The sequence below is a fragment of the Ovis aries genome, chromosome 5 (genome assembly GCF_016772045.2).
Source record: "Ovis aries strain OAR_USU_Benz2616 breed Rambouillet chromosome 5, ARS-UI_Ramb_v3.0, whole genome shotgun sequence".
In the NCBI taxonomy this organism is placed as follows: domain Eukaryota; kingdom Metazoa; phylum Chordata; class Mammalia; order Artiodactyla; family Bovidae; genus Ovis; species Ovis aries.
This window is the reverse complement of record NC_056058.1, coordinates 3,788,031-3,815,620: the sequence shown is the minus strand read 5'-3', so window position 1 is coordinate 3,815,620 and position 27,590 is coordinate 3,788,031. Positions and strand designations below refer to the sequence as shown.

Genomic DNA, 27,590 nt, shown 5'->3' with positions numbered 1-27,590 from the left:
GGGCGCCGAGGTGCCAGGGACCCAGCCAGACTCGCCCCGCCTGGCGCAAAGGTCGCCCCCTCCACCCCACACCTCCAACCCCCCCACCGCTGTGATTGCCCTGCGAGCTCCCGGGGAGCCTCCGAGGCCCCTCCCTCTCCCAGCGGCCCCTCCCCTCCATTGATAGCCTCGCCGGACTGACTCGGGGAGGTCCCTAAGGGCAAAGCCTGCCGCCCAGCCGGTTTCGCTTTCTACTAATGCTAATTAGAACACAATTCCTCAGGATGCTTCCATTTCTGCGTCCTGGAGGTCCTCAGCCAGCAACTTCACTAGGATCCAGTGGGTACTGATTTCGCGTTTCTGCGCACGGACAAGAGAAACTTACCCGCCTGGGTGCAAAGTTCCCTTTAGTGCCCTGGGATTTGGGTTTTCATGCGATGGCCTCAAACAAATTTAAACACGTGTCTAGGTGTGACGTTTTGACTGGGCCCCTGGGGGAGGGGGCGGGGGAGGGCATCTCAAGACAGACTGCCAGGGCCCAGGGTTGGTGACAGCTTGAAGGGCTCCGTGATTCTCTGTTTCTTCCTTCTATACTGAACACCTGCTAATGTGGGCGGGTCCGAAGGTGCGGCTAAGGATGGTGAGGAGTTTGATGATGGTATTCCTGGCAGGAAGAATAGCTCAAGCTTTGGGCTGAGCAGCAGAAGGGAGACTAGGGCTGAGGCGGGGTTGGAGGTTCATAGAGCAACGTGGGGTGGGCTTGGAGGGTTCTGGACAGCCGGGAGTAGGCTGGGCTCCATCATGGGGCAAATGCAAGCCACCCCTCCCTGGTCACTGGACCAGGATGGAGGGAAAATTAGGAAGCAGCTGTCTATCAACCCCTCCAACTAGCCTCAGATTCTTGCCCATGTGGTGCTTGTGGCCATAGGAAGCAGGGTAAGCAGTGGGTAAGCAGTGCCCACTTGATTCTTGTCTGACAACCAAGGAAACCTAGAGTCCTTTTGGGGGGGTGGGGAGGGGGGAGCTGCACCATTAGGGCTTTGGGACTTTAGTTACCTGACCAGCGATTGAACTTGGGGAACAGCTGTGAAAGTGCGTATCTTAACCACTGGACCACCAGGGAATTCCCTGGGGTAAAATTCTAACCCTCACATCCCCCACTCCCTGCTCCTGGCCCAGCTAGGGCCCCATCTCCATGGGCCAGCTGGGTCCCCTCTCTGAGCCTGGGTGACAAGATGATCTTTGGCCACTGACTCAAAACCTTCCTTCCTCAGGGGCCTGTTTCCCTTGATGTGAAGTTCAGGTTCCTCTGCGCTGACCTGAATCTCCAGCCTCCTTTCTTGATCTTTCTCAGCTCCAGTGGTTTCAATTCCCTACATGCCCCGTCTCCTGTCTGCAAGATGGACCCTCTCCTATTTCCCCACCTCTTAAAGCAGGCTGCAGTGTCCTGTCCTCCAGGCAGCTCACCCGGTCCCTCCAGCCCCTATTACCTGTGGGGGGCCAGGGGTCTGGTCTTACAACCAACCCGTATCTGGGAGATGCCTACACACCCACCCGGCATTTGGAGGCCTCCTCTTCCAACTCTCCCCATGGCTGGGGCTGAAGTCCATGGTCTGAGTCTGGTGATCCTTTTGGTCACTGAGCGTTAAATGGAAGGGTGACCCTGGCCTGGAGAGCAAGGTGTTAGGGACCAAGCCCCAGGGTTCCCATGGCTGGAATCTGGCACCCAGAACTACTCCCTTCTGCTCAGGACTCTGGCTGCCAGCGCAGGCTGCATGTCACCCCCTTGCCTTGCCCCGGGAACAGCATCCACGGAGGGGAGGCAGGGTAGTGCGTGCCACTCCACCCAGGGAGCTACTGCTGAGATTCCCAGACTCCCTCACTGAGACATTCGCTGGACCACCTCCCCCACGGGTCCCGGCTCCTCTTCACAGCATTCATCAGCCCCAGATGGTGTTAGGGGTTCATGGCCACAGCCCCAGCAGAGTGTGGGTGCCCAGGGCAGACCCTGTCCATCCGGGCCAGTCAGTGCTGTTTGCTGAATGGCTGCGAGAACTGCAGGCTGGCCCAGGAGCCTGATGCCAGCTCGAGTCCTCAGACCCCTTGAGCTCACAGCGGCTGAGCAGGATCCACTGTATGGGGCAGGGGGGTGAGTTGTAGGGGCCCCCAGTGGCCCAGGCCTTGATATTCCGAGCAAGGCTCACAGATTTTTGGAGACCTTGCCCAAGTTGCTCACTCAAGATCCCCAGGTGATTTCTGCACAAACATGAGGCACCAGCTCTGGAGATGGGGTGAGCTCTCAGCACACACCGTGGTCTGGGCTGCCTACTAGCCTCCCCTCTTCCAGGAGGTGTGTGATGTCCCAGTCCAGTGTATCTGTCCGGGAAGCTGTCTCCCAGAGGCATGAGCCCCAGGGACTTGTATGCCCACCCTACTCCGAGGATGCAGGGCCGCCGGGATGGCTTGGGCTACAGCATCACCAGCCAGCTCTGCTGTATGCGGCGTGGGTGGGAGACCGTCAGTGCTACCTGTCGAGAGGTGAGGGGCACAGGTGTGCCCTGGGTCCACCTGCCTTGTGGGTCTGAGGTAGAACTGGGCCTGCCTGGGGAGCCCTCCTGAGCCTCCCCTGTGGCGCACTGCCAGGCTAGAAGGTCCCTTATGCCCTCAGCCTAGGTGCAGCCACATCTCCTTCAGCTGCTGGCCGCCCCTCCAAAATTCCTCTCCTCAACTCCAACCTAGGCTGATGGGGGACCCCACGAGCACACAAAGGTCCAGGTGATTTTCCAGGATTCTGCGGGCACTGGGCAGCCTTCACAGGTGCATCCTGTCCCTCCCGTCCACCATGGCCCTGCTGCTAAGGAACAGGAGGGGTTTCTGGTGATGGCAAGACCAGGCTGCCACAGCAGGCAGGCTCTGGGGTTTTAATACACAGCACAACACTCGCAACAACGGGAAGGGTGGGCAGAAATGCAGGCTGGAACATTCCACAGTCCAGGGATGGTCAGTCTTTTGGAAAGTACACTTGTGCATTTCTCCAGAATACTCAGTAGTAAGGCCGTCTGGGGTTGTTCTGTGGGAAGCAAGAAAGATAAAACAGGAGGTGATTATGCTAACAGAAGACAGCAGTTCCCCCCATCCAGAACCTAGCAGGAGCAGCGAGCTCACATTCTCCAGGAGGGAGGGCAGCTTTGGGGAGGAGAGTCAGACTTGAACACAGGGGGAGAAGCGGGAGGTGGTTTTGCTGTGAGCCTAGCTGGACTGCGGAAGGAGACACACTTCTTTACCAGCACCACCACCCCTCCAGGGGAGGAACTGTGGTGACCCAGCAGAAACAAGATGGGGGCGGGGACACACGCACCAGGGGGTTGGGACGGAAGCGGTAGGCCAGCATCATCCTCTTGCGGAAAGCCTCGTATTCGTCATCTTCCTTGGAGAGCTCGGCTGGCCGGTCAATGCCAAAGCCAGCGCCATCTACCGTGGTGGTGCCCCTGCATTGGGGCAATGGGCGGGGTGAGCAGGGGAGCAGGATGGGGCCAGCGGAAAAGGGGGCGAGGGACCTGAGCTTGCGGGCAGGGAGGCCTCACTCGCCCTGGATGGGCTCAGCAGCAGCACCCCAATGCAGCTCCCTGTGGGGGGTACGCCGGGCTGGGCAACACCTGTCTGGGACGCAACTGGCACTCTGAGAAGACAGAGAGCCCAAGGCGGTCCCACCACCAGAGTCCGTAGCCCTGACCTATGTCTCTGCGTGGGGATTTTCCTCTGCCCCTGGCCCCAGCACTGGAGGCCACACTCACTTGTTGACGGGGTTCTTGATGCCCTGTCCCTCCGAGCCCAGGCCGTCCCCCTCCTTCCAGCCCATCTTCATCAGCATCTGGTAGCCGATGTTCTCGATCGTCAGCTTGAACTCCTTGTACTCTGAGTAGTCAGGCTCACGGCCTTCCTGCAGGGGAGGAGGCGGCCGTCATCCACTGGGGCTGTAGCCACTCCCAATCCCAGCTCTGGCCCAGGACCCCCCTCCACCCCATGGCCTCTGGGACCACCTGCCCCTCTGCCTCCCCACCACCACGTCAGACTCTTTGAGAAAAGATCAAGCTGCCTCCTGTCAGGGTCCCCAGGGCCAGAAGCAGTGCTGTGTTCCCTGGTGGCCAAGTCAAAGAGGGCAAGATGACAGGTCACACAGGCCTTGACCACCATGAGAAAGATCCACGGTTCATCAGCAAAGACAAAGCTCATGTTCCAGGAGCTGTGTTACACAGAGCGCTAAAGAGAGGCCGTGATCAATAAGGCAACCGCTTCACCGACAAGACGACGTGCTACAACGCAGTTTTGCGAAAACCCGCAAAAGCCGACGTGGAATGTTCTACATCAGCTCTCTCCTCTTGAGCACCAAGGCAGCACGGGAGGAATGTTTTCATTCTGGGGAGCCCAATACATGGGGGTGTCTGCCTGAGAAATGCCTTGCCTGTAATCTGCACTGAATTGGCTCCACTGGAAGCAGCATTTCCCTAAAGCCCTGGTAAGCGTTCCTAAAGCGGCAACTGAGCTGCTGTTCACTAACGTCCTACACAGATGGCCTCTGTCACAAGCAGACGCCACTCCTGGAAGAGGGCTCAATGTGCCCTGTGAGCCAGGGGGCCCGAGGGCACCGCCGGTGCCTGCCCCAGGAGGAGGCTGCAGTCCGGGCTCTTCCCAGTTACCTTCAGGGCCTTGAAGGTCTCCATGAACTTCTCCAGCTCGTCCGGTGGCAGGAAGTCCCCGATGAAGTGTTTGCCCCGGCCCATCTTTGTCAGCTGCTCTGCCCATTCTGCCCAGAGATGGGGTAAAGGTGAGAGGAGGAAGGAGCGGGTGGGGGCCCCACAGTCCAAGTGTGAGTCTCAGGTGGAGTCTGGGGCCATGGGGAATGAATGAGGCAGCTGCTGAAACGCTGACATGAGCCCCTGCTCTCCCACGCAGCCCTCCTGGGTACTGCGTTCAAGCGCCAGGGGACACTCAGAGGACCATGCGCTTATCACTGAAGAAACAGGCACAAGAGGCCAACTCTCTTGTCCCCAGCCTTATAGGCTGGGCAGGCGGCCTGAGGGCCCAGCGTGCTGCCTCCACGTGCCCCCTGGGCAGCTGAGTGGGCCTCCGGCGCCCGCAGCAGCGTGACGCCTCCATGTGCCCGCTGGGCAGCTGAGTGGGCCCCCGGAGCCCGCAGCAGCGTGCCATCTCCACATGCCCCTGGGCAGCTGAGTGGGCCCCCGGCGCCCTCAGCAGCGAGCCGCCTCCACGTGCCCGCTGGGCAGCTGAGTGGGCCCCCGGCGCCCGCAGCAGCGTGCCACCTCCACGTGCCCCTGGGCAGCTGAGTGGGCCCCCGGCGCCCGCAGCGTCCTGAAGGCAGGCCTGCGCCCCGCGCCCCGCCCCCCCCCCCCCCCCCCCCCCCCCGGCCCCCGGCCCACCTCGAGTCTTGTCCATCTCCATGCGCCGCAGCTGGTGCTCCCAGGTGCCCAGCTCGCTGTCCACCTCCTCGTCACTGTCGTAGCCGTGCTGGTGCTGCTGCAGCGCCTTCTCCCACAGCAGCTGCATGTCCTGCATCGCGCGCTTGTGCTGCATGATCATGTCGTACATCTGCTGCATCTGCGGGCAGCACACACCAGTGAGTGAGGCCCCGCCCCCGGCCCCGCCGCTTCTGCGCACGACGGGCGCTCCCTCCCCGTCCCTGGGGCAGGCACAGCAGCGTGGCTTCAGGAAGGCACTGAATCTGATGCCGGGACGTGTCCTGGGTTTCCTGAACCTCTGTTTTGAGCAGGGAGGACCTCTCTCTAGTTTCTCCCAGAGGCTGGCCTAGAATCGGCAATATCCTGGGCACCATCACTATGGCCCAAACGAGGTGACGTGGGCTTCTGAGCCCTGGGGGGATCAAGAGCGAGGTGATGCGGCTGCCAGCCTGGAGGTGGCGGCCTGGGCAAGCTGTGGTCTGTGTCCTGGCCACAGGACACCCGGTGAGCCAGCCGTCCCCCCAACAATGCCCAGCACCACCTGGGCAGCTGCCACACCATTCAGGGCACCTGTACCAGCCAGGCTTATTCTGTATTGAGTGCCAGAGGGAACTGTAAGGAAAACTTAAGTGGAGACCATCCAGTCGGGACCAGCCCAGGTGCAGTGGGGAGCAGCCATGAAGCATCTGGGGCAGAGGCTGTTCAGGCAGCATGAGAAGGCTGGGCTCTGGACACAGCTGTGGGCTGGGGAGGACCCTTGGGGGGATGGCACACCACTGACAGGGGACCTACCTAACCAAGAGCCTCCCCCCTGAGTGTGGCGTCCACCTGGCACCACAGGGGCTCAGAAAGAACACACTGTGAGCACTGCACCACCGGGCAGAGTGGGAGGCAACACTCCACCAGCCCTGCGGGGCCTGCCTGCCCTGCCCCCCGGGCCTTACCTCCTGTTGCTCCTTCAGCTGCTTCTTCTGGGCATCTGAGAGCTCCGTGACACCCACCAGACCCACGGGCTTCCCCTTCTCGTAGCCAAGACCCTTGAGGTCCTGAACTAGAAACAAGACACAGGCTGGTCAGCACTGCACACGGGGGCCCAGCCACGCACCTGTGTCCAAGGCAGAGTCCACGAGCTGACGACACCTGAGGCTCCCGCCACGTGCGGCAGGACCCTGAAGCGGGAGCAGTCAGCATGCGCGTCACCCGATGACCGCGTGGGGCTTTGCTCTGCTGCGTCACGTGCATGCAGTTCCATTCCCCTGACTGCTCCAGGCAGCCTCTATGACCCCCACTGCAGATGCTGACACCGAAGCTCCAGAGGCCTGGGCCCCACTCAAGGTGACAGAGCTAACAGGTGACAAGGAGGGGAATCTGCACAGCCAGAGACGTGGCAGCTGACTGTGGGTGCACTCGGGCTCCTGGGAGCAAGCCCTACAGTGAAGAGACACCCGGTGCAGACACACAGGTGTGCAGCCGGCATAAGAACACTGTTAGTGCCTGCCTGAGATGCAGCCAACTGTCTTTAAAGCAACTAACATTTAATCTGGTGTCAGCTTTGGAGCTTGGCTGGAACCCACAACAGTAATTCACATGAAGATGCTGTGAAGGCTCCATCTGAGTGCTGGAAACAACCTCCCTGCAGGGGGTGGCTGCTGGGGAGCAACTCAGGCAGAAGAGGTGCAGAGGCCTCTCTGGAGGCTGAAGAGCCAGGTCTTCCCAGATCAATGGGGCTGGGGCTTTGCCTCCAAGAACCACTCGCAAGTGCTTTTGGCCCCTAAGACTGTCCCCTAATTCCTCAGTCTGTGGGGGCTCTGGAGGATACTGGGGAACGCCGTGGAGAGAAACAAAGGAGCCAAGGTCTGAGCAGTCTGCTGTTCACCTGGATCAGGTCCGAAGTCCCTCTCCTTCCCCGGCCACTTCAACAGTGAGCAGGCGGGTGGGGGCTGCCCACAATTCCCTAGGAACAATGTGGGCCACTGGGGCTTGAACCTGAACCCAAGACTCTGGAGCCGGTACGTGTCCCCTAGATTGTGAAGGACACTTCTTCTGCAGCTGGGGCTGGACCTCAGGGCTGCGACATGCATGCATGAGAGCGGCCCTCACATCTGAGCACCCTCCTGTATACTGGGCACCACGTTTGGAACCTGGGCAGCAATTCGACCCTAGCACCATCAACCCTGGGCAGAGATGAGATCTAGAGCCCCAGTGGGTGCTAAACTCTTCAGGTAGTAGCCTTTCTCTTTAGCCAAGGGAGCACTGAGCAGGAGGTCACTCTCAGAGTGGGCAGGGCCAACAAGCCAGCCTGTGACCTGGTGAGATGCCTTCCGTTTCAGCCCATCCTTGGACGGCAAATGCAGGTGTTGGCGTCAGGTCACACGGCTTTTCTATGCTTGTGTGTCCAGCGCCAGTCAAGTCAGGGCTGAGGGAGGTTGAGAGGGCTCTGCCCATAGTACAGGCTGCGTGGTGGAGTCAGACAGAGAGCAGGAGCTTACTGGTCATCAGTATCTCCTACATGATGCCGTGACAACAGACGCCCACCCTTAAGGGTCTGTGGTAGAAAACAAGCAATGAGGCCACACGTTGGCTGTCGCTGAAACTGCTGTCAAGGAGGGGGACGCTGGAGATAGCTGCACAAAACTGACTGTGGCGATTACTGCGCTTATCATTGTACATTTCCTGAGCCTTCTATGACAAGGCTAAATCCAAGTACTTTAGGGCTTAGGAAAAATCAGGACCATCCATATGTTGTCTATAAGAGATTTACTTTAGATATAGACAAAACAGGTTGAGAGTGAAAGGAAGGAAAAAGATGCAAATAGTAAGCAAGAGAGCACTGCTCTGGCCACACTAGTATCAGACAAAATAGACGAGGTCACAAAAGATTACGAGAGACAAAGAAGGACGCTGCATATCAACAAGAGATTCGCTACAGAAAGAAAATCTAACAATTAAATATACATATACACCGATCTTGGGGCTTCCCTGCTGGCTCAGATGCTACAGAATCTGTCTGCGATGCAGAAGACCTGGGTTCAATCCCTGGGTTGGGAAGATTCCCTGGAGAAGGGCATGGCAACCCACTCCAGTATTCTTGCCTGCAGAATTCCATGGACAGAGGAGTTTTGCGGGCTACAGTCCATGGGGTCGCAGATCATCAGACACAACGGAGCGACTAACACACAGAGACCTAACAGAGCTCCAGGAGAAACGAAGCAAAACCTGACCAAACTGAAGGGAGAAATAAACAGTTCTGTAGAAACTGCTGATGACTGCAATGTCCTACTTTACATAATGAACAGAGCGTCTACACAGAAGACCAGTAAGAATACACAGGACTGAACACCACTGTAAGCCAGCCAAGGCTGACTAGACTATCTACAGAGCACGCCAGCCAACAGCAGCAGAGCACACGGTATTCTGGAACACACGGAGCATTCTCCAGGATAGGCCGCATGCTGGGTCACACAACAATCTGAATAAAAGTCATCTTTTCTGATCAAAATGGAATGAAATGAGAAATCAGTGACAGAAGGCAAACTGGAAAACTCACAAATGTGGAAACTAAACACAATCTTAAAAACCAATGGGTCAACGAAGAAATCACAAGAGATCAGAAAATGCTTAAGAGACAAATAAACATAAAAGCACAACACACCAAAATTTATGGGGGGGGCAGCAAACGCAGGGCCAAGAGGAAAATTTATAGTTGTAGACGCGCGTATTAAAAAAGAAGGCAGACCTCCAATCAGCACCTAGCTGTACATCATAAGGAACCCGAAAAAGAAGAACAAACTAGTTCCTGAGCTAGCAGAATGAAGGAGACAAAGATCAGAATGGAGATAAAAGAAATAGGAAATAGAAAAGTATCAGAGAGAAAAATCAATGAAACCAAAAGTTTGTTTCTTGAAAAGACGAAGGAAATGGACAAATCTTTACATAGACTGCCTAAGGAAAAAAGAGAGAAGACTCAACTACTAAAACAACAGGGAGATACAGCAGTCAACTTCATCAGTAGGGGATAAATTCCAAGATCCCCCCACAGGATGCCTCAAACTGCAGATAGTACTGAACCCTGTATATATACAGACACACACACACCCCCCGACTGCATACATACCAACCCATGATGAAGTTTAGTTTACAGATTAGACACAGTAATATTAATAATAGCTACTAATAAAATAGAACAGTTATAACAATTTCCTGGTGGCTCAGACAGTAAAGCGTCTGCCTACAATGCGGGAGACATGGGTTTGATCCCTGGGTCGGGAAGATCCTCTGGAGGAAATGGCAACCCACTCCAGTACTCTTGCCTGGAAAATCCCATGGATGGAAGAGCCTGGTAGGCTACAGTCCACGGGGTCGAAGAGTCGGACACGACTGATCGACTTCACCTGATAGTAAAAATTATGTGAATGTGGTTTCTCTCCCAAAATATTTCATCACCGATGTAATGCGGTTTCCACCCTAACACAGCACATGTTTAGCACACACCGTGGCTGGAACTTTTGCAGTTTGAGATACGATGGCGAAACCAGCACAGATTTCTTTTTCCTTCTTCACAATTCCATAAATAGATGCTTTTTTTTCTTTTACTCTAGATCTTGGTAACTGAAGATTATTATTATTATTATTATTATTTTGGTAACTGAAGATTATTAAGCCAAGAACTTTAAGTAACTCTTTACTTAAAGGAAATACTTTACAGCTCCTCTTTGGCATGTCTGAATTGCCAGCATCACTACTCTTGTGCTTTGAGGTCATTATCAAGGAAAACAGTAAAGTAAGGGCTATTTGAACATAAGCACTGCAACACCATGACAGCCAGTCTGATAACCGAGTAACCAAGTGACAAATGGGTGAGCACTGAGGAACTGGTGCCTCTGAACTGTGGTGCTGGAGAAGACTCTTGAGAGTCCCCTGGACTGCAAGGAGATCAAAGCAGTCAGTCCTAAAGGAAATCAACCCTGAGTATTCACTGGAAGGACTGATGCTGAACCTGGAGCTCCAATACTTTGGCCACCTGATGCGAAAAGCTGACTCACTGGAAAAGACACTGATACTGGGAAAGATTGATGGTAAAAAGGAGAAGGGGGCGGCAAAGGATGAGATGGTTAGATAGCATCACCGACTCAATGAACATGAATTTGAGTAAGCTCCAGGAGATAGTGAGGGACAGGGAAGCCTGGTTGCTGCAGTCCATAGGGTCGCAAAGAGTCAGACATGACTTAGTGACTAAACGGACAATAACAATGGGTGGAATACGTCAGACACAGGGATGATTCATGTCCCAGGTAGGGTGGACCAGAGAGCACAAGATTTCATCACAATTCTCAGAATGGGCTCACAATTTGAAATGTATTGATTTTTTATTTCTGGAATTTTTCACTTAATATTTTTGGAACACAGTTGATGGTGGGTAATTGAAACCACACAGAAAGCAAAAACACAGATAATGGGGAACTACTGAAGCAAGAGAGTTCCAGAAAAATACCTATTTCTGCTTTATTGACTGTGCCAGAGCCTTTGACTGTGTGGATCACAATAAACTGTGGAAAATTCTGAAAGAGATGGGAATACCAGACCACCTGACCTGCCTCTTGAGAAACCTATATGCAGGTCAGGAAGCAACGGTTAGAACTGGACATGGAACAACACACTGGTTCCAAATAGGAAAAGGAGTACGTCAAGGCTGTATATTGTCACCCTGCTTATTTAGCTTCTATGCAGAGTACATCATGAGAAACACTGGACTGGAAGAAACACAAGCTGGAATCAAGATTGCCGGGAGAAATATCAATAACCTCAGATATGCAGATGACACCACCCTTATGACAGAAAGTGAAGAGGAGCTAAAGAGCCTCTTGATGAAAGTGAAAGAGGAGAGTGAAAAAGTTGGCTTAAAGCTCAACATTCAGAAAACGAGGATCATGGCATCCGGTCCCATCACTTCATGGGAAATAGATGGGGAAACAATGGAAACTATGTCAGACTTTATTTTTTTGGGCTCCAAAATCACTGCAGATGGTGACTGCAGCCATGAAATAAAAAGATGCTTACTCCTTGCAAGGAAAGTTATGACCAACCTAGCAGCATATTCAAAAGCAGAGACATTACTTTGCCAACAAAGGTCTGTCTAGTCAAGGCTGTGGTTTTTCCAGTGGTCATGTATGGATGTGAGAGTTGGATGGTGAAGAAAGCTGAGCACAGAATCGATGCTTTTGAACTGTGGTGTTGGAGAAGACTCTTGAGAGTCCCTTGGACTACAAGGAGATCCAGCCAGTCCATCCTAAAGGAAATCAGTCCTGAATATTCATTGGAAGGACTGATGATGAAGCTGAAACTCCTATACTTTGGCCACCTATGCGAAGAGTTGACTCATTGGAAAAGCCCCTGATGCTGGGGAAAGATTGAAGGCGGGAGGAGAAGGGGATGACAGAGGATGAGATGGCTGGATGGCATCACCGAATCGATGGACATGAGTTTGAGTAAACTCTAGAAGTTGGTGATGGACAGGGAGGCCTGGTGTGCTTCGATTCATGGGGTTGCAAAGAGTCGGACACGACTGAGTGACTGACCTGACCTGAACGGATTGATCCCTGGAGAGTGGCATGGCAACCCACTCCAGGATTCTTCCCTGGAGAATCCCCATGATGGGCTGAAATCCATGGGGTCCCAAAGTCAGACACCACTGAGCGACTAAGCCCAGCACTGTATTACTGACGACTTCACAAAAACAAAAGAATGATAGAAGAATGCTAAACAGCACAAACTACCAAGACTAACTCAAAAAGTAACAGGAAACCTGAACAGAGTTATAGCAACTAACGGGAATCAATCAATACCCAGCCATCTCCTCTCCCACCCCCCAAAAAAGCCCAGAATCAGATGGTGCCACTGGTAAATTCTACCCGAGATTTAGAAGAGGATTTAACAGCAATTGTACTCAAATTCTTCCAAAAGTAGATAACACTTTCTACTTCATTCTACGAGGTCAGTGTTACTCTGATATGAAAGGCAGACAAAGACAATATAAGAAAACGACAGACCAATAATCTTTATGAGTCAAGATGCAGAAATCTGCACCAAATACTAGCAAAACCAAGGCCATCAGCATGTTAAACTAATTATTTTCTACAACAGACTGGGATTTATTCCAGGAATGCAAGAGCGGTTCAACACACAAAAACCAATCAATGTAAAACGCCACTTTAATAGAAACAGAAAAAAATCCACATGATCATTTCAACGGATGTAGAAAAAGCATTTGACAAAATCAAACACTCTCTCATGATAAAAACGCTCAGTAAAGACAAGGGAACTTCTTCAACATGACAAGGGCCAGCTATTTAAAAAAACACAATCATAATACTCGATGGTGAAAGACCAACAGCTTTCCCCCTAAGAATTAGGAACAGGCAGGAATGCCTGCTTTCACCACTTCTGTTCAACACAGTACTGCGAATCCTAGCTAGGGCACTTAGGCACGAAAAAGCAGCAGGAAGCATCCAAGTTGGAAAGGAAGACATAAAACTATCCTTATTTGCACATGACATGATCTATATATATCTAGAAAACCCTAAAGACTGTTATGGTAATACACGAATTCAGCAAACTTAAAAAGATACATAAAAAGGGTTCCCTGATGGCTTGGTAGTGAGGAATCTGCCTGCCAATGCAGGAGACACAGGCTCAGTCTCTGGTCTGGGAAGATTCCACAGGCTGAGGAGCAACTACGCCTGTGAGCTACAACTCCTCAGCCTGTGCCCTAGAGCCCTTGAACCGCAGCTACTGAAACCTGTGCGCCTCGACCCACGCTCTGCAGTAAGAGAAGCCACCGCAGAGAGAAGCTGGAGCAACCGCACCCAGGGCAGCACTCCCACTTGCTGCAACTAGAGAAACGCCTGCACAGCAGACAGAGACCCAGCAGAGCCTAAACAAATAAATAAATGTGAACGGGAAAGCTATCCTGTGTTCTCAGACTCAGTTCAGTTCAGTCGCTCAGTTGTGTCCAACTCTTTGCAACCCCAGGGACTGCAGCACGCCAGGCTTCCCTGTCCGTCACCAACTCCCGGAGCTTGCTCAGACTCACGTCCATCGAGTCAGTGATGCCAGCCAACCAGAATCTCAGACTGGAATCTCAGTTCTCAGACTGGATTCCAATCTCACTTCTCAGACTGTTAGACTCAAATGTTAACATGTCAATACCACCCAAAGCAATCTACAGATTTAATACAGACCCTATCAAAATCCCAACAATGCTTTTTGCAGAAATGGAATAGCTCATCTGAAAATTCATACAAAAAGTCAAAGGACCTAGAATAGCCAAAGCCTAAAAAAGAACAAAGTTGAAAAGCAGATACTCCCGATTTAAAATTTTACCACAGAGCTACGATAATTAAAACAGTGTGCTACTGGCATAAGGCGAGACACACAGCCATTGTCACAGAACAGAGAGCCCCCGAATAAACTCTTACATCTGTGGAACTTTTGACAAGGCGTGAAGAGACCACTCAATGGAGAAAGAATCACAGTCTCTTTGACAAATGGTACTGGGAAAACTGGATCTCCACGTGCAAAGAAATGAAGCGGGACCCTTACTTTATATCATGTGTAAAAATTAACTCAATTTTATGAGCTAAAACTATAAAACTCTTCCTGACCCAGGAATCGAACTGGGGTCTCCTGCATTGTAGGAGGATTCTTTACCAGCTGAGCTACCGGGATGGTATAAAAACCCTTCGAAGAAAACTGAGGCATATTTTCAAGACTTTCAGACATGGGCAACAAAAGAAAAAATAAATTGGACATTAAAACTTAAAACTTTTCTGTATCAAAGGACATTAAGAGAACATTAATAATAAAAAATTATTTTTAAATACAGCCCATAAAACTAGAAAAAAGTATTTGCAAATCATGTATCTCAATAGCGGTAAATATCTAAAACATAAAAAGAACTCCTACAACTCAATAACAAAAGGGCAAATAACTAAAAAATGGGCCAGACTTCCCGGGGCCCAGTGGTTAATAATCGGCCTGCTGATGCAGGGAACACGGGTTCGATCCCTGCTCTGGGAAGATCCCACGTGCCTCAGAGCAGCTAAGCCGGTGCCCCGCAACTGCAGCAGCCCACGTGCTGTGACTGCTGTAGCCCAGGCGCCCTGGAGCCTGTGCTCCGCAGCCAGAGACGCCAGCACCACGAGAAGCCTGCGCGGCACGGAAAGAGTTGCCCCTCCTTGCTACCAACTAGAGAAGTCCCTGCACAGCCACGAAGACCCAGCGCGGTCAACAATAAACAAACAATTATTTAAAAATGGGCAAAGGACTAAAATAGACATTTCTCCAACTAAGCTGTACAAATAACCAATAATACAAGAAAAGGTGCTCAGCACCATTAGTCATTCAGGAAACGCAAATCAAAATTACACTGTGACTTCACTTTACTCTTACTAGGATAGCTGTAATGATAAGGCGAGAATGTGAAGAAATTCAAACCCTTGTGCATGGCTGATGGGAATGTAGAACGGTGCAGCTGCTGTAGAAAACAGTTTGGCAATTCCGCAGTAAGTTACAGAATTACCGTAAGACCTAGTGATTCCACTCCTAGATATATGCATAAGTAATCAAAATCACCAAGAAAGGCAATGCCAAAGAACGCTCAAACTACCGCATAATTGCACTCATCTCACATGCTAGTAAAGTGATGCTTAAAATTCTCCAAGCCAGGCTTCAGTATTAGGTGAACTGTGAACTTCCAGATGTTCAAGCTGGTTTTAGAAAAGGCAGAGGAACCAGAGATCAAATTGCTAACATCTGCTGGATCATTGAAAAAGCAAGAGCGTTCCAGAAAAACATCTATTTCTGTTTTATTGACTATGCCAAAGCCTTTGACTGTGTGGATCACAATAAACTGTGGAAAATTCTGAAAGAGATGGGAATACCAGACCACCTGACCTGCCTCTTGAGAAACTTGTATGCAGGTCAGGAAGCAACAGTTAGAACTGGACATGGAACAACAGACTGGTTCCAAATAGGAAAAGGAGTATGTCAAGGCTGTATACTGTCACCCTGCTTATTTAACTTCTATGCAGAGTACCTGATGAGAAACGCTGGGCTGGAAGAAACACAAGCTGGACAAGCTGGGAGAAATATCAATAACCTCAGATATGCAGATGACACCACCCTTATGGCAGAAAGTGAAGAGGAACTAAAAGCCTCTTGATGAAAGTGGAAGAGGAGAGTGAAAAGTTGGCTTAAAGCTCAACATTCAGAACACGAAGATCATGGCATCTGGTCCCACTACTTCATGGGAAGTAGATGGGGAAACAGTATCGACTTTATTTTTGGGGGGCTCCAAAATCACTGCAGGTGGTGACTGCAGCCATGAAATAAAAAGACATTTACACCTTGGAAGGAAAGTCATGGCCAACCTAGACAGCATATTAAAAAGCAGAGACATGACTTTGTCAACAAAGGTCCGTCTAGTCAAGGCTATGGTTTTTCCTGTGGTCATGTATGGATGTGAGAGTTGGACTATAAAGAAAGCTGAGTGCAGAAGAATCGATCCTTCTGAACTGCAGTGTTGAAGAAGACTCTGGGAGTCCCTTGGACTGCAAGGAGATCCAACCAGTCCATCCTAAAGGAGATCAGTCCTGAGTGTTCACTGGAAGGACTGATGTTGAAGCTGAAACTCCAATACTTTGGCCACCTGATGCAAAGAACTGACTCACTGGAAAAGACTTTGATGCTGGGAGGGATTGGGGACAGGAGGAGAAGGGGACGACAGAGGATGAGATGGTTGGATGGCATCACCGACTCAATGGACATGGATTTGGGTGGACTATGGCAGTTGGTGATGGACAGGGAGGCTTGGTGTGCTGTGGTTCATGGTGTTGCAAAGAGTCGGACATGACTGAGCGACTGAACTGAACTGAATCAAAATCCGGGATCCAAACAGTCTGTGTAGGTCAACGTTCACAGCAGCAGTAGTGACAATCGCCAAAACGTGAAAACTCAGGCTTCTGAACACTGATGAATGGATACACAAAAGGCCGTCTCTCCATACACTGGACTCCTCCTCAGCCATGGAAGCAAATGAGCCTGTGACGCGTGCTGCAACGCACATGAACCCTGGAAACACTAGGCTCCGTGAAAGACGCCAGACCCTCCCCCGCACGCTGCGACGGGTTGGCCCACCTGACAGGGGCGAGGGAGCGGCATCCGCGTCCCTCTGCGCCAGCTCCGCGGGCGGGAGCTCCACCTTGTCCTCTTCAGGCCCCCACCGGCTCTTCCGCTTCCTCTTCACATTGGCCGTGGTGGCTGGCTTCCCTGGGGCGGCGGATGATGGGTTGGCAGTGGGCAGGGGGGCAGATGAGGTAGGGCAGGCAGTGGCAGTGGGCGTGGACCCCAACGGGGTCTCAGGAGGAGATCTGCGCTTCAGTCCGAGGTCAGGTGCGGTGGGGGTGCCCGTGGGACCAGCCTTGGCTTTCCGGAACTCCTCCAGCTTCTGGCGGTAGTACTTGTACCCTTGGCTGTTGGGTTCATATAGAAAGCTGTGAAAGAGAGTAGGGGGCAGACTGTAATTGGGCCCTAGACCCTACCCGATTTAGGGTAGAAGGCCGGGCTTTGCTTTACATAGGTATACCCAGGTCAGCTAGGGTCACTTCAGGGTCGTGTCAAGATAGAGGTCTCTACCATGACCTCCTGCCTGCCAGGTCTCGGTGGCTGCTGGCCCTGGTGACTCAAATCTGAGGAACAGCGTGACATGCCCACAGCTCTTCATGATGCTGTTCCTGTGAGCTAAGGGTCCTGCCAAGCCCCTACCCTATCCTCACTGGATGCCTGTCACACTATCATTGATCCCCTGCCTTGAAGGAAAAGGTGCACGCTCTCTCAGACCTTGCCCAGCCATCCTAGATGAATGCACCAGTGCCTGCAAACCAAGAACTCCTGCGTAGCGTGAGACCCTGGTGCCAGAAAGGGCAGGTTCTGACCCACACCTGACAGCTGGGCACATCTGTGCTCCTTTCTGATGCATCCTTGAGAGGCATCAACAGTGGACAGAGACAAAACAAAGACGCTGAACGCTGCAACAGACAGGGAGCTACTGACAGCCTTGCCAGGAGCTGTGGGTCGCCCAGTGCAGAGCAGCGGATGCTGGGCTCAGAGCAGGCAGACCCTGCAGGTCTGCACCCGCCTGCCGTCTCTCAGCCTCTGTATGTACTGAGCCAACAGGCCCACCTCTAGAGTCCATACTGGACGGAAGCATCACAGCCCTGTTCTATATAGCAAAACCTGTCCAGAGCAGAGATTACATAGCCCTTGACAAGAAGTGGCTAGACCTGCACTCGTAAACCTGGAATGATAGTCACAGCACAACGCTGTACTACAAAAGCAACATGCAGGCTCAAGGACACTGTAAATTCCTTCTGCATAAAAGTTAGCAGAGACGAAAAATCCACAGACTATTTCTACATGAGAGCCACAAGAGGGATGGAAGGACTCCCAGGTCTGCTAATGTTGGTACTCAGGGTGGGATGGAGGGATGGGGGAGCCTGTGGCATCTTCTTTGTATTTCTGAGTCACAGTACAAGCATGTACGGCCTTCAGAAAACCCGATGAGGAACATTTGCAAAAAAATTAAAAGAAACAAAGATAATAAAATCATTAAGCTTCTAGCCAAGCTAAGAATAAAAGAGGACACAAATTACTAACAAGAGAAATGAAAGGGCAGCCATCACTACAGATCCCATGGACATTAAAAATACTATGGATCACTATGAACAACTCTATGTACACAAACTTAACAACCCAGATGAAACAGGCCAATTCTTTGAATGAAGAAACAGACAATCTGAACGGGCCTATTTTCATTAAAGAAAGTAAACCAATTATTAATAACCTTCCAAAAATTCCCTGGTGAATTCTACCAAATATTTAAAGAAATTATACCAATTCTATACAATCCTTTTCAGAGGAGAGAAGCAGACGGAATACTTGTAAGTTATTCAATTACTCTAACAGCAAAACCAGACAAAAACATTGTAAGAAAACTATAGACCAACATCTCTCTTGAACACAGATGTAAAAATCCTCAATAAAATGTTAGCAAACCTAATCCATTAATGTAAAAAAAAAAAAAAAAAGAATTATACACCACAACCAAGTGGGATTCATTCTAGGCATGCAAGACTGGTTCAACACTTGAAAATCAAGCAATGTAATCCATCAGGTCAATAGGCTAAAAAAGAAAAACCCCATGATCACAGCAATTGCTGCAGAAAAAGCTTAAGACTTAACAAAATCTAATACCCATTCACGAGGAAAGCTCTCAGTAAACTAGGAGTATAGGCAAACTTGTTCCACGTGATAGAGCATCTACCAAAATACCTAATACAATCATAATGATGAGAAACCTTACACTTTTTCACTAAGAGGAACAAGCCAAGAATATCCCACCTCGCCAATGCTTTTCATTATCATACTGGAAGTTCTAGCTAAGGCAGTAAGAGGAGAAAAGGGAACAGAAAGTATACTGAGAAGGAAGAAATATGACATGATCGTCTGTGCAGAAAAAACAGACAAGAGAATAGACCAAAAAACCCCCAAAACTTCATAAGCTATTATAGCAAGGCTTCAGGATACAAGATTAGTCTGCAGAAGTCAATCACTTTCCTATACACCAGCAATGAATACATGGAATCTGACATTAAAAACATACCATTTATATTAGCATTTCCCCAAATGAAATATACAGGTATAAGTCTAACAGGATATGTACCAGATCTGTATGAGGAAAACTAAAAAACTCTGATGAATGAATTCAAAGAACTAAATAAATGAAGAGATAATCCATCTTCACAGATAGAAAGTTACTCAATGTTGTCAAGGTGTCAGTCATTCTCAACTTGATTTCCAGAGTCAGTGCAATTCCAGTTGAAATCAGTTATTCTGTACATACTGACAAACTGATCTGAAAGTTTATATAAAGAGACAAAAGACCCACAACAGCCAACACAATACTGAAAAAGAACAGAGTCAGAGGACCGACATTCCCTGACTTCAGCGCTTCCTGTAAAGCTACCGTAATCAAAGCAGCGGGAGGATGGGAGAGAAAATGGACAGACAGGTCAACAGAACAGAATAAAGAGCTCAGAAACAGACCCACGCACATACAGTCAACTGTTCTGTGACCAAGGAGCAAAAGCAATGCTATGGGGCAAAAACAGTCTTTTCAAGAAACAGCGCTGAAACCAGACAGACACATGTAAGGAAAAAAAAACTGGACACAGACCTCATAAGCCTCACATTCACAAAAACTAACTTAAAAAGTTTATCACTGATCTAAATGTAAAACCTGAATCTGTAAATAAAACACAGAAGGATATCTACATAACCTTGGGTATGGCAAGGACTTTTTAGACACAACATCAAAGGCACATGATCCATGAAAGCAACTGATAAACTGGACTTCATTAAAATTAAAAACTTCTGCTCTCCAGAAGACAAAGTCAAGAGTATGAGAAGACAGGCCAGCCACAGACTTGGGAGAAATATTTGTGAAAGACACATCTGATAAAGATTGTTACCCAAAATATATGAAGAACTCTTAACAGGCAAAAAAAAAAAAAAAAAAAGAAAACAAGTCAGTCAATAAAAAACGGGTTAATGACCTTAACACACACCACACCAAAGAATATTTACAGATGGCAAATAAACATTATGGAAAGATATTCTACATCACATCATCAGAGAAACGCAAATCAAAACAATGAATATCACAACATATCTATAAGAATGGCCAAAATCCAAAACACAACAACATCAAATGTTGATATGGATATGGAGCAACTGAAATTCATTCATTGCTGGGGGGTGGGGCAACGCAAAAGGTACAAGCCACTTTGGAAGACAGTTTGGCAGTGTCTTACAAAATTAAATATACCATACAATCCAGCAATCACAGGTTTTGGTACATAAAGAGCTGAAAATTTATGTCCACATGAAAACCTTGAACACAGATGTTTAAGGCAACTTTATTCATAACTGCAAACACTTGGGAGCAACCAAGATGTCCTGAAGGAAGTGAATGGATAAATAAACGGTGGTACATCCAGACAAGGGAAAATTATTCAGTGGTAGAAAGAAATGAGCTATCAAGCTACAAGGAAAGAAAAAAGGACTCAGAGCAATCTTAAATGCATGTTACTAAGTAAAGAAAGCCAATCTGAAAATGCAACATACTATGATGCGAATTAAATGACATTCTGGAAAAGACAAAACTAGAATCAGTAAAAAGATCAGTGGTTGCCAGGGGTTGGAGAGGCAGAGGGGATGAACAGGCAGAACACAGGGAATTTTAGGGCAGAGAGAATGAATAGTCTGTATATATCATAAAGACAGACATATGTCATTACACGTTTGTCCAAACCCAGTGAATATACAACGCCAAGAGTGAACTCTAATGTAAGCCACAGATTTTGGGTGATTATGGTATGCCAATACAGGTGCACTGACTGTAACAAATATACTGTTCTGGGGGGGACGTTGATAATAAGGGAGGCTGTGCGTGTGTCAGGGAAGGGGGCACACAGGAAGTCTTTGTAGCCTCTCCTCAATTCTGCTGTGAACCTAAAACTGCTCCAAAAATAACATCTTAAAACATAAGAGACCAAACCAAGAAGTTGTTCAAAGAAGGAAGGGAGCAGATGGCTGGATTTAAAAAAGACTCATGGCAACCAGGACATGGATTTAAAGCGATCTGATTTTTCCAAGAAAAGCAGACTGGGGCATTCACCCACTGGGGCAGGGAGGCAGTGCCAAACGGAGTGGGTCTCGTCTAGGCTCACAGGCCTGCCTCTTCCTGGCCTCAGCTGATGGTTCCTGCTGCGTCTCCTCAGAGCTGCTCTGAGAGGCAGCACCCACAAGCCTCCAGGGGCAAGCCTGTCTGCAAGGAGGGTCCTTGCTCACTGTGGGCCCTGGGCACAAGTGCAGGGGATTTTACAAGACCCCTCTGGTTGAAGTGGGCAGAGTTAACCAAAGTTAACACTTTGGTGTATTTCCTTCCAGACTTATTTTCAGTGGAGCTATATTTGAACAGAGGTGTGATTCTATTTTCCACATCCTGATTTAAGTTTCTTAACCCAACAACATATGGCTTTCCCATTAGACTGCAGCGTGGCATGGTAGTGAAGGCATCTCCGCAGACTGGCCTCCTTGGTTTCCTCACCAGTTGAAGGCCAACAGGCCAGGCTGTTGTAAAGAACATGGTTCACCCAGGTGATGTGTTAAGAGCCACACACGGCTTGAGATTTGGTGGCTGCTGCCACCTTCAACAACGTGACTTCCAATGGCCAAGACTACACTGGGTTTAGCCCACCGGGGTTAGACATTTGTTCTGTTACTAATTTTTCATGACTATGACAGTGCTATATGTAACGTTATTTCGGGGGATGGCATCTCAGAAGTGGGATGACTGGTCAAAGGAACAGGTATTTCCAGCTTCTCCACAGATGAGCATAGCTATTACGTTTCCCAAAACACAGAGCTCCTCAGAAATCAGGAGAACAGCAAAGGACCACGAGCAGCAGGAACACCAGATGGCTGTTAGATTTGGGGGTGAGAGGAGCTGCCTTGCACCTGACCCTCAAGGGGAGAGGAAACCGTCTGCTTAGTGTGGACCTGCATGTCTTACACAGGCCCAGACACTTGATTCTTCCTTGCTTATGCTTTCTCCAACTCGGGGAGTGCCGACCGTGGACCAGCTCTGGTGTGGAAATGAGCTCCCCCAGACCGCAAGGGTCCCCTTCAGCTGCTTCCCTGCCAGACACCCCCAGGCTCTCGTGCCCCTCATCCCCAGCAGTCACCCTGTCAGTACCCAACAAGCTGCATGCCTGCCAGCAATGCCTTCCCAAGGGGCAACAGCTCAGGGCGGGCCTGCAGTTTCTTGTGGTGATAATGCCTCTTGGCTTTGACCCCACAGGAGAGGCTCAGCCGGAGCTGCTGAGCCCAGGCACCCTCTGGCCAGGGAGAGCCACCTGGGCTGGAGGCTTTGTACAGAATCCCATTACCTCACCCGCTTTGCCTGCAATAGATTTTCAGTCAGCTTTCTAGTCATGATGAGCGACCGGACACTGAGTTTCCTACTGAAATAAACAAACTTACTTATGTAAAGGAAGGGAAAAAGAGATGTAGTGATGGATTGCCAAGTAACACTGGTTTGAACAGTGCAGAGCGACAGCCGGTATCATTACACGGTGAGGAGACCCTGGGTCTTCTGAGCGCTAGACCTGAACACCCCACAGCCCCCATGAAAGCCCCCAGGTGCCCGGGTGCCAGACACAGGGGCATCTGAAGCCTCAGCAGTCCTCCTCCGCCCCACTCGACGGCTCCCCCGTGGCCCCATGTGCCCAGCCCGCCGGGTCTGACCACCCTCCACAGCTGTGGCCAGACCCTGGAAGCACAGCTGACCCTGGCACTCCCTGGCAGACCCTCCAAAGGCTCTCAGTGAACCTGAGCCCTCTGGGACTGAGCCCTGCCCGGCTCTACGGCCCGTCTGCACCAACGCCCACCCCGCACCTCCGCCATCTCTGCCGCTTCACTCCTGCACGGCAGCCCCTCCAGACGCCCCTCACGGTGTTCCGTGTCTAGCTCACGCTGCCTCACGTGTGGTGGATGCGACTGGCCGCCTGCCCAGCACCCACTCCTGCTTCCTTCTTCCTGGGTGCCTGACGGCATCTAGAGCTGCTGAATCAACCAGCCCAGATGGCTGCTTCTCCGACACTTTTTGTTACGAGCGCCATCGCATCTCCTCACTGACTGAGTAGGAACCTGTGTTACTTGTGGCCCAAAGTGTCCTCGAGGGGGCATCACCCTCACAATGGGTTCAGCGCCCACCTCGCAAACCTCTGCCTGGCCCCTCCCTGCAGCAGTGCCCACCCTACCCCCAGCCAATATCCCGCCACCCAGCAGCCTGCCCCTATAAAGAGCAGGGACTGAACCCACCCAAAGAATGGCAGTGGGTGAGCACAGACCCAGCCTGAGGGGGTGGCGTGTGGTGTCACGGCCGGGGACAGCAGGGAGGCCCAGCTGCTTGTCCCACGTGCTCTGTGGACCCTGCACACAGGCTGTGGTTTGCCCTCCCCAGAGCCTGAGGCTCCTACCATCTCCCTTGTACAGGTGAGAGGATGTACACAGCGAACAACCACTCTGTTAGTTTCTGTTTGAGAGCCCAGCCTGTTCTGCTGCAAAAAGAGCAAGGCAAGTGCTGCAGACTCTCGACGAGGCTCCCAGAGAACAGAAGGCTCCAAAGGCCCTCACACACCTGGCGCAGGGATGACTCAGGAACCAACATGCACCTGGAGAATGCCGATGGGGCCGCAGGGCCGAACTCTGATCAGAAACTCCTGGACCTCGGTCTGGCTCTGCCAACCTCTTGCCATGGGACCCCGGCATGTCTCAGCAGCATACCAACCCCGTTTCCTCAGCAGGGAAGCTATGACTAGGGTGAAGAGTTTACCAACCCCAGTGGGTGCTCCCCCTTACCTGAATGCCTGGTTCTCACGGTTGTTCTGGAGCGCAATGGTTTCCACCTCGGGACCCCCATCCGCTATGAACCTGGCCAACTTTTCTGCGAGGTTCTTGACCTCTTCGTCCTCTGGGGGTGAAACTTTAAGCAGGCTGTCAGTACTGAGCTCAACTCACCACACCCAACAGCCTAATTTCTGCTAAGAACCCCACGGGCAACAAGAGGGGTTTATTTTAGGAACAATACAAAGAAAAACAGGCAAATGGCAATCAGATTACTGTATTGGAACCAAGCAAAATTAATATAATATTTTGAGCCTCCACCCCCCACGCGCCACCCTTTCCCACCCCATAGGTCTGAGGGTTTTGGACCACACACTGGGATGTGGGAACAGAAGGTGAGGGGTGGCCTGGGGCCAGGCTGGAGATAGGAAGCCCCATCTCGGCCTTTCTGATGGGAGCCGCCCACCCAGGTCGCGTGGTGGGATGGGTCTGCCCCACTTCTCCCGGGAAGGTCAGAGCCAGGGGCTGCAAGTGACAGACACAATGACCCAACGTCCGCGGCCCATGTTCGGCTTACAGATCAAGGCCCCTGCTGCCCACCAGCACTTGGCTGGTGTCTCACTTAATCCCAGCTGGAGGCCAGGCAGCATCCCGCCTTCCCTGAGAGTCACCCTGCCAGCCTCTAACCAGTCTCTGTTTCCTGGCCCCCACTCCACCGCCCACCCCTGCCAAGTACCAGGCACTGCATTTATCTCTCGGTGCCCAGCATGCCACAGGTGCCCATAGCACTTGAGAATGACCATGAACCGAGGGGCAAGCGTGCCTTCCCTGCACGCACTTCCCACGTCTTAGCTGAGCTCCTGGACATGCCCTTGATCTTCACCTCGACCCTTAGATTTCCCCACTCCTCGGAGCAACGGCGACTAGGGCAGCGCTCGTCCCAGCATGACCCCAGCTGCCTGGGAGGGCACAAACCTGCGCTGTCAGAGCCGCCCCATGCCAAGGAGGGCTCCAGGAAAGGAACCCCAATTCCACATGGGGCGTGGTCTGTCCACACGCCTCCCCAGAACTTCCCACCCACTTCGCCCACCTACCTTTCTGAGGGGCTGCCTGCAACTTCTGTGCTTCCTTTCTTATCTCAGCCACCTTCTTTCTGTAGTAGAGGAATTCCCTGCTATTCTTATCGTGCAAAAACCTGGAGAGGAGTTTCACAGAACAGAGAGTGAAAATGAGCAACGGGGATGGGTGGGCCCATGCAGCTTCTGAAGACATGGTGTGCAAAAGCAGGCTGTTGAGCAGAGACGCCGTGACAGGGCCCAAAAGCCAGTCTCCACACGGTAGCCCCTGGCAATCTCCGGTGTGAATAAAGTGGTATCTGGCCCACACAAGTAAGCACCCAGCCCCAGTCGGCCTCAGTCACAACCACGGCCTCGTAAGAATGTGGGCATGTACTAACGTGTGGCAAGAACATTAAGTACCAGCGGCCTTCCCCTCCCAGAAATACTTACGAAAACGCCGGGTTATCCTTGTGGTTCTCCATAGCTACTTTTTCTAACTCGGGGCCTCCTTCTGCCACAAAGCGGGCCAATTTCTCTATCACTTTCCGAGTCTCGGCTCCCTCTGGGGGTGAAACTTTAAGGAGGCTGTCAGTACTGGGGTTCAACTCACACACCCCACAGTCAACAGGCACACTCTCTCTATGGACCACAAGGACAGAGGGGTGGGGGGAAAAGAGGGTGAAATGCGGGAGGTTGTCGGGAGTCCTGGGTCCATACACAAAAGCACCATGATGAGGGTGAGTCGGTCTAGACAGCCTTTGCGAGACACGCAAAGGTGGGGAGAAAAGTGTGTGAGCCTCCCAAAGGCCAAGCCAGTCACCAGGCTGGCAGGGAGATGTTGGAAAACAGAGCCAGCTTCCCCCTTCTTTTTTGGAATGCTCAATTCTTTTATTTACACGATTTAATTCTTTATATTTCAGTGTAATATATCCATTCCCTTTCATCCTTCAAAGATGACAAATTCTTTTTTTAAATATCACTACAAACTATGATTGAAAGACATGGGTGGGTTTCAATCCAACGCAATTAATGTCATCACAGAAACTCCATCTTCCCCTCTGTGGCTGGGGGAGCTTCTTCAGACTGGCGCCTAAGGCCTGCAGGCATGGCCCCAGGAGTCTCTGCCTGCCTCCTTGCTCCCTGCTGGGAAAGGGCGCTTCTAGGACATGTCAGACACTTCCTGCCCAGACTGAGTGCCAGCCATTCTCCACAAGTCCTGGCATCCGTGAGTGAGAAAGTGTTTCCAGACTAACATCCGGGAGCTAGTGGGGCTCACTGCGACGGACTTAATTGTTACCTCAGGGCATTTTCAGTGAACAAAACTAAAAAATATACTTTTGTGTTTGTATTGGCCTCTACTTCGAGCCACATGGAACTTGCTTCTGTATTTACTGCTGGCCTGTTTCATACAGCTTGAATCCCTCATACGAGAGCTCCCAGGAGAAATTTCTCGACGTCAGTCAGTGCTTAGGACCGTTTGCTTCTCCTGGCACTGGGGTGAGACACTGAGTCTGTGGCCTCTCTCTCCTTGCCGCTTGTACTGCCAGGAAGCTCGGGAGGAGCTGGGAGAGAGGAGTGGTACAAGGTGTGGCCAAGGAGGACCTGTAAGAGGGCCTGTAAGAGGCCTCAGGGACATTCGCGCCCACCTTCCCCTTGGCCTCACCCTCCTGCCACATGCCTGCCAACGACCCTAACCTGGTCACTTGTAAGCGCAGTTGCTTCTCTGAGGTTAAATCGATAGCAGGCCACAACAGGTCTCAAGGGCCTTGAGGCACCCACTGTCCCTCCTAAAGTGGCAGTTCCCAGCAGGGTACCACTGGGACTGCCAGGGAACCTCTCAGAGGAAACACCACATTCACTGGCTCCATTCTGACTAAAGCTCCAGGGTTTGAGGCTGGCCACTGATCTGCTCAGAGGCTGCCTGAGGTCAGCATCTCACCCAGAGCAAGAGGTCTAGAGGCTGTCACAACACGATGGCGTGGTCACTTCAGCCTGTCCTCACTGTCAGGGGCGTGACTGTGCCCGCCATCCTGGAGGCCCAGGGCTGGGATCCACGTAGCTCAGGTGGCACCCCGTCTCATTCTGAATACGGACATGGCTGGGCGCGCTGGGAGTGCCGCCACCAGTCCCCTCCCTGCCCGCCTCCACCATGGGACCTGAACTGGCTCACCTAAGGCCAATGACCGTCCTGCGCTGGACTGGGGAGTGCACTTCCCAACCCCTATGCTCACACCTCCGGCCCAAACTAGTGGAGACAATTAAGCCACACTGAGGAGCTCCTCTTCCAGAACTGGATGAGGCGTACACAAGTGCACACTCCCCTGGGAACGCCACCCCACCATGGAGACCAGCCCCCACAGAAATGGACAATGAGCCAAACAGCTCCCAGAAGCAGCCGCACTCTGCAGCCCTTCCAGGCTCCCCATGGTCTACTCCTCACCTCTTCCTTCACCTCCCTCATCCCGAAGGGCCTCAATCTGACCCTTGGCTCAGCCTGGAGGCATGGTGGCAATGCCCTGACCACAGCCCCAAGCAACCCACACCCGGCTGC

At 51.3% G+C, this 27,590-nt stretch overlaps 1 protein-coding gene across 1 annotated transcript in view; it reads right to left on the bottom strand.

The window, feature by feature from the left end:
• Positions 1–2,850: 2,850 nt before the first annotated feature.
• Positions 2,851–27,590, bottom strand: part of SUGP1 (SURP and G-patch domain containing 1) — a 32,654-nt gene continuing 7,914 nt past the window's right edge. Inside the window, exons 5-14 of the mRNA XM_015095743.3 lie at positions 25,490–25,613; positions 25,076–25,176; positions 23,997–24,120; positions 16,650–17,005; positions 6,401–6,507; positions 5,418–5,595; positions 4,677–4,783; positions 3,774–3,919; positions 3,338–3,467; positions 2,851–3,049 (exon numbers count right to left, since the gene is read on the bottom strand). Coding sequence (XP_014951229.2) covers positions 3,023–3,049; positions 3,338–3,467; positions 3,774–3,919; positions 4,677–4,783; positions 5,418–5,595; positions 6,401–6,507; positions 16,650–17,005; positions 23,997–24,120; positions 25,076–25,176; positions 25,490–25,613 — 1,400 coding nt within the window. The 3' untranslated portion in view covers positions 2,851–3,022. The remainder of the gene's footprint in view (positions 3,050–3,337; positions 3,468–3,773; positions 3,920–4,676; positions 4,784–5,417; positions 5,596–6,400; positions 6,508–16,649; positions 17,006–23,996; positions 24,121–25,075; positions 25,177–25,489; positions 25,614–27,590) is intronic.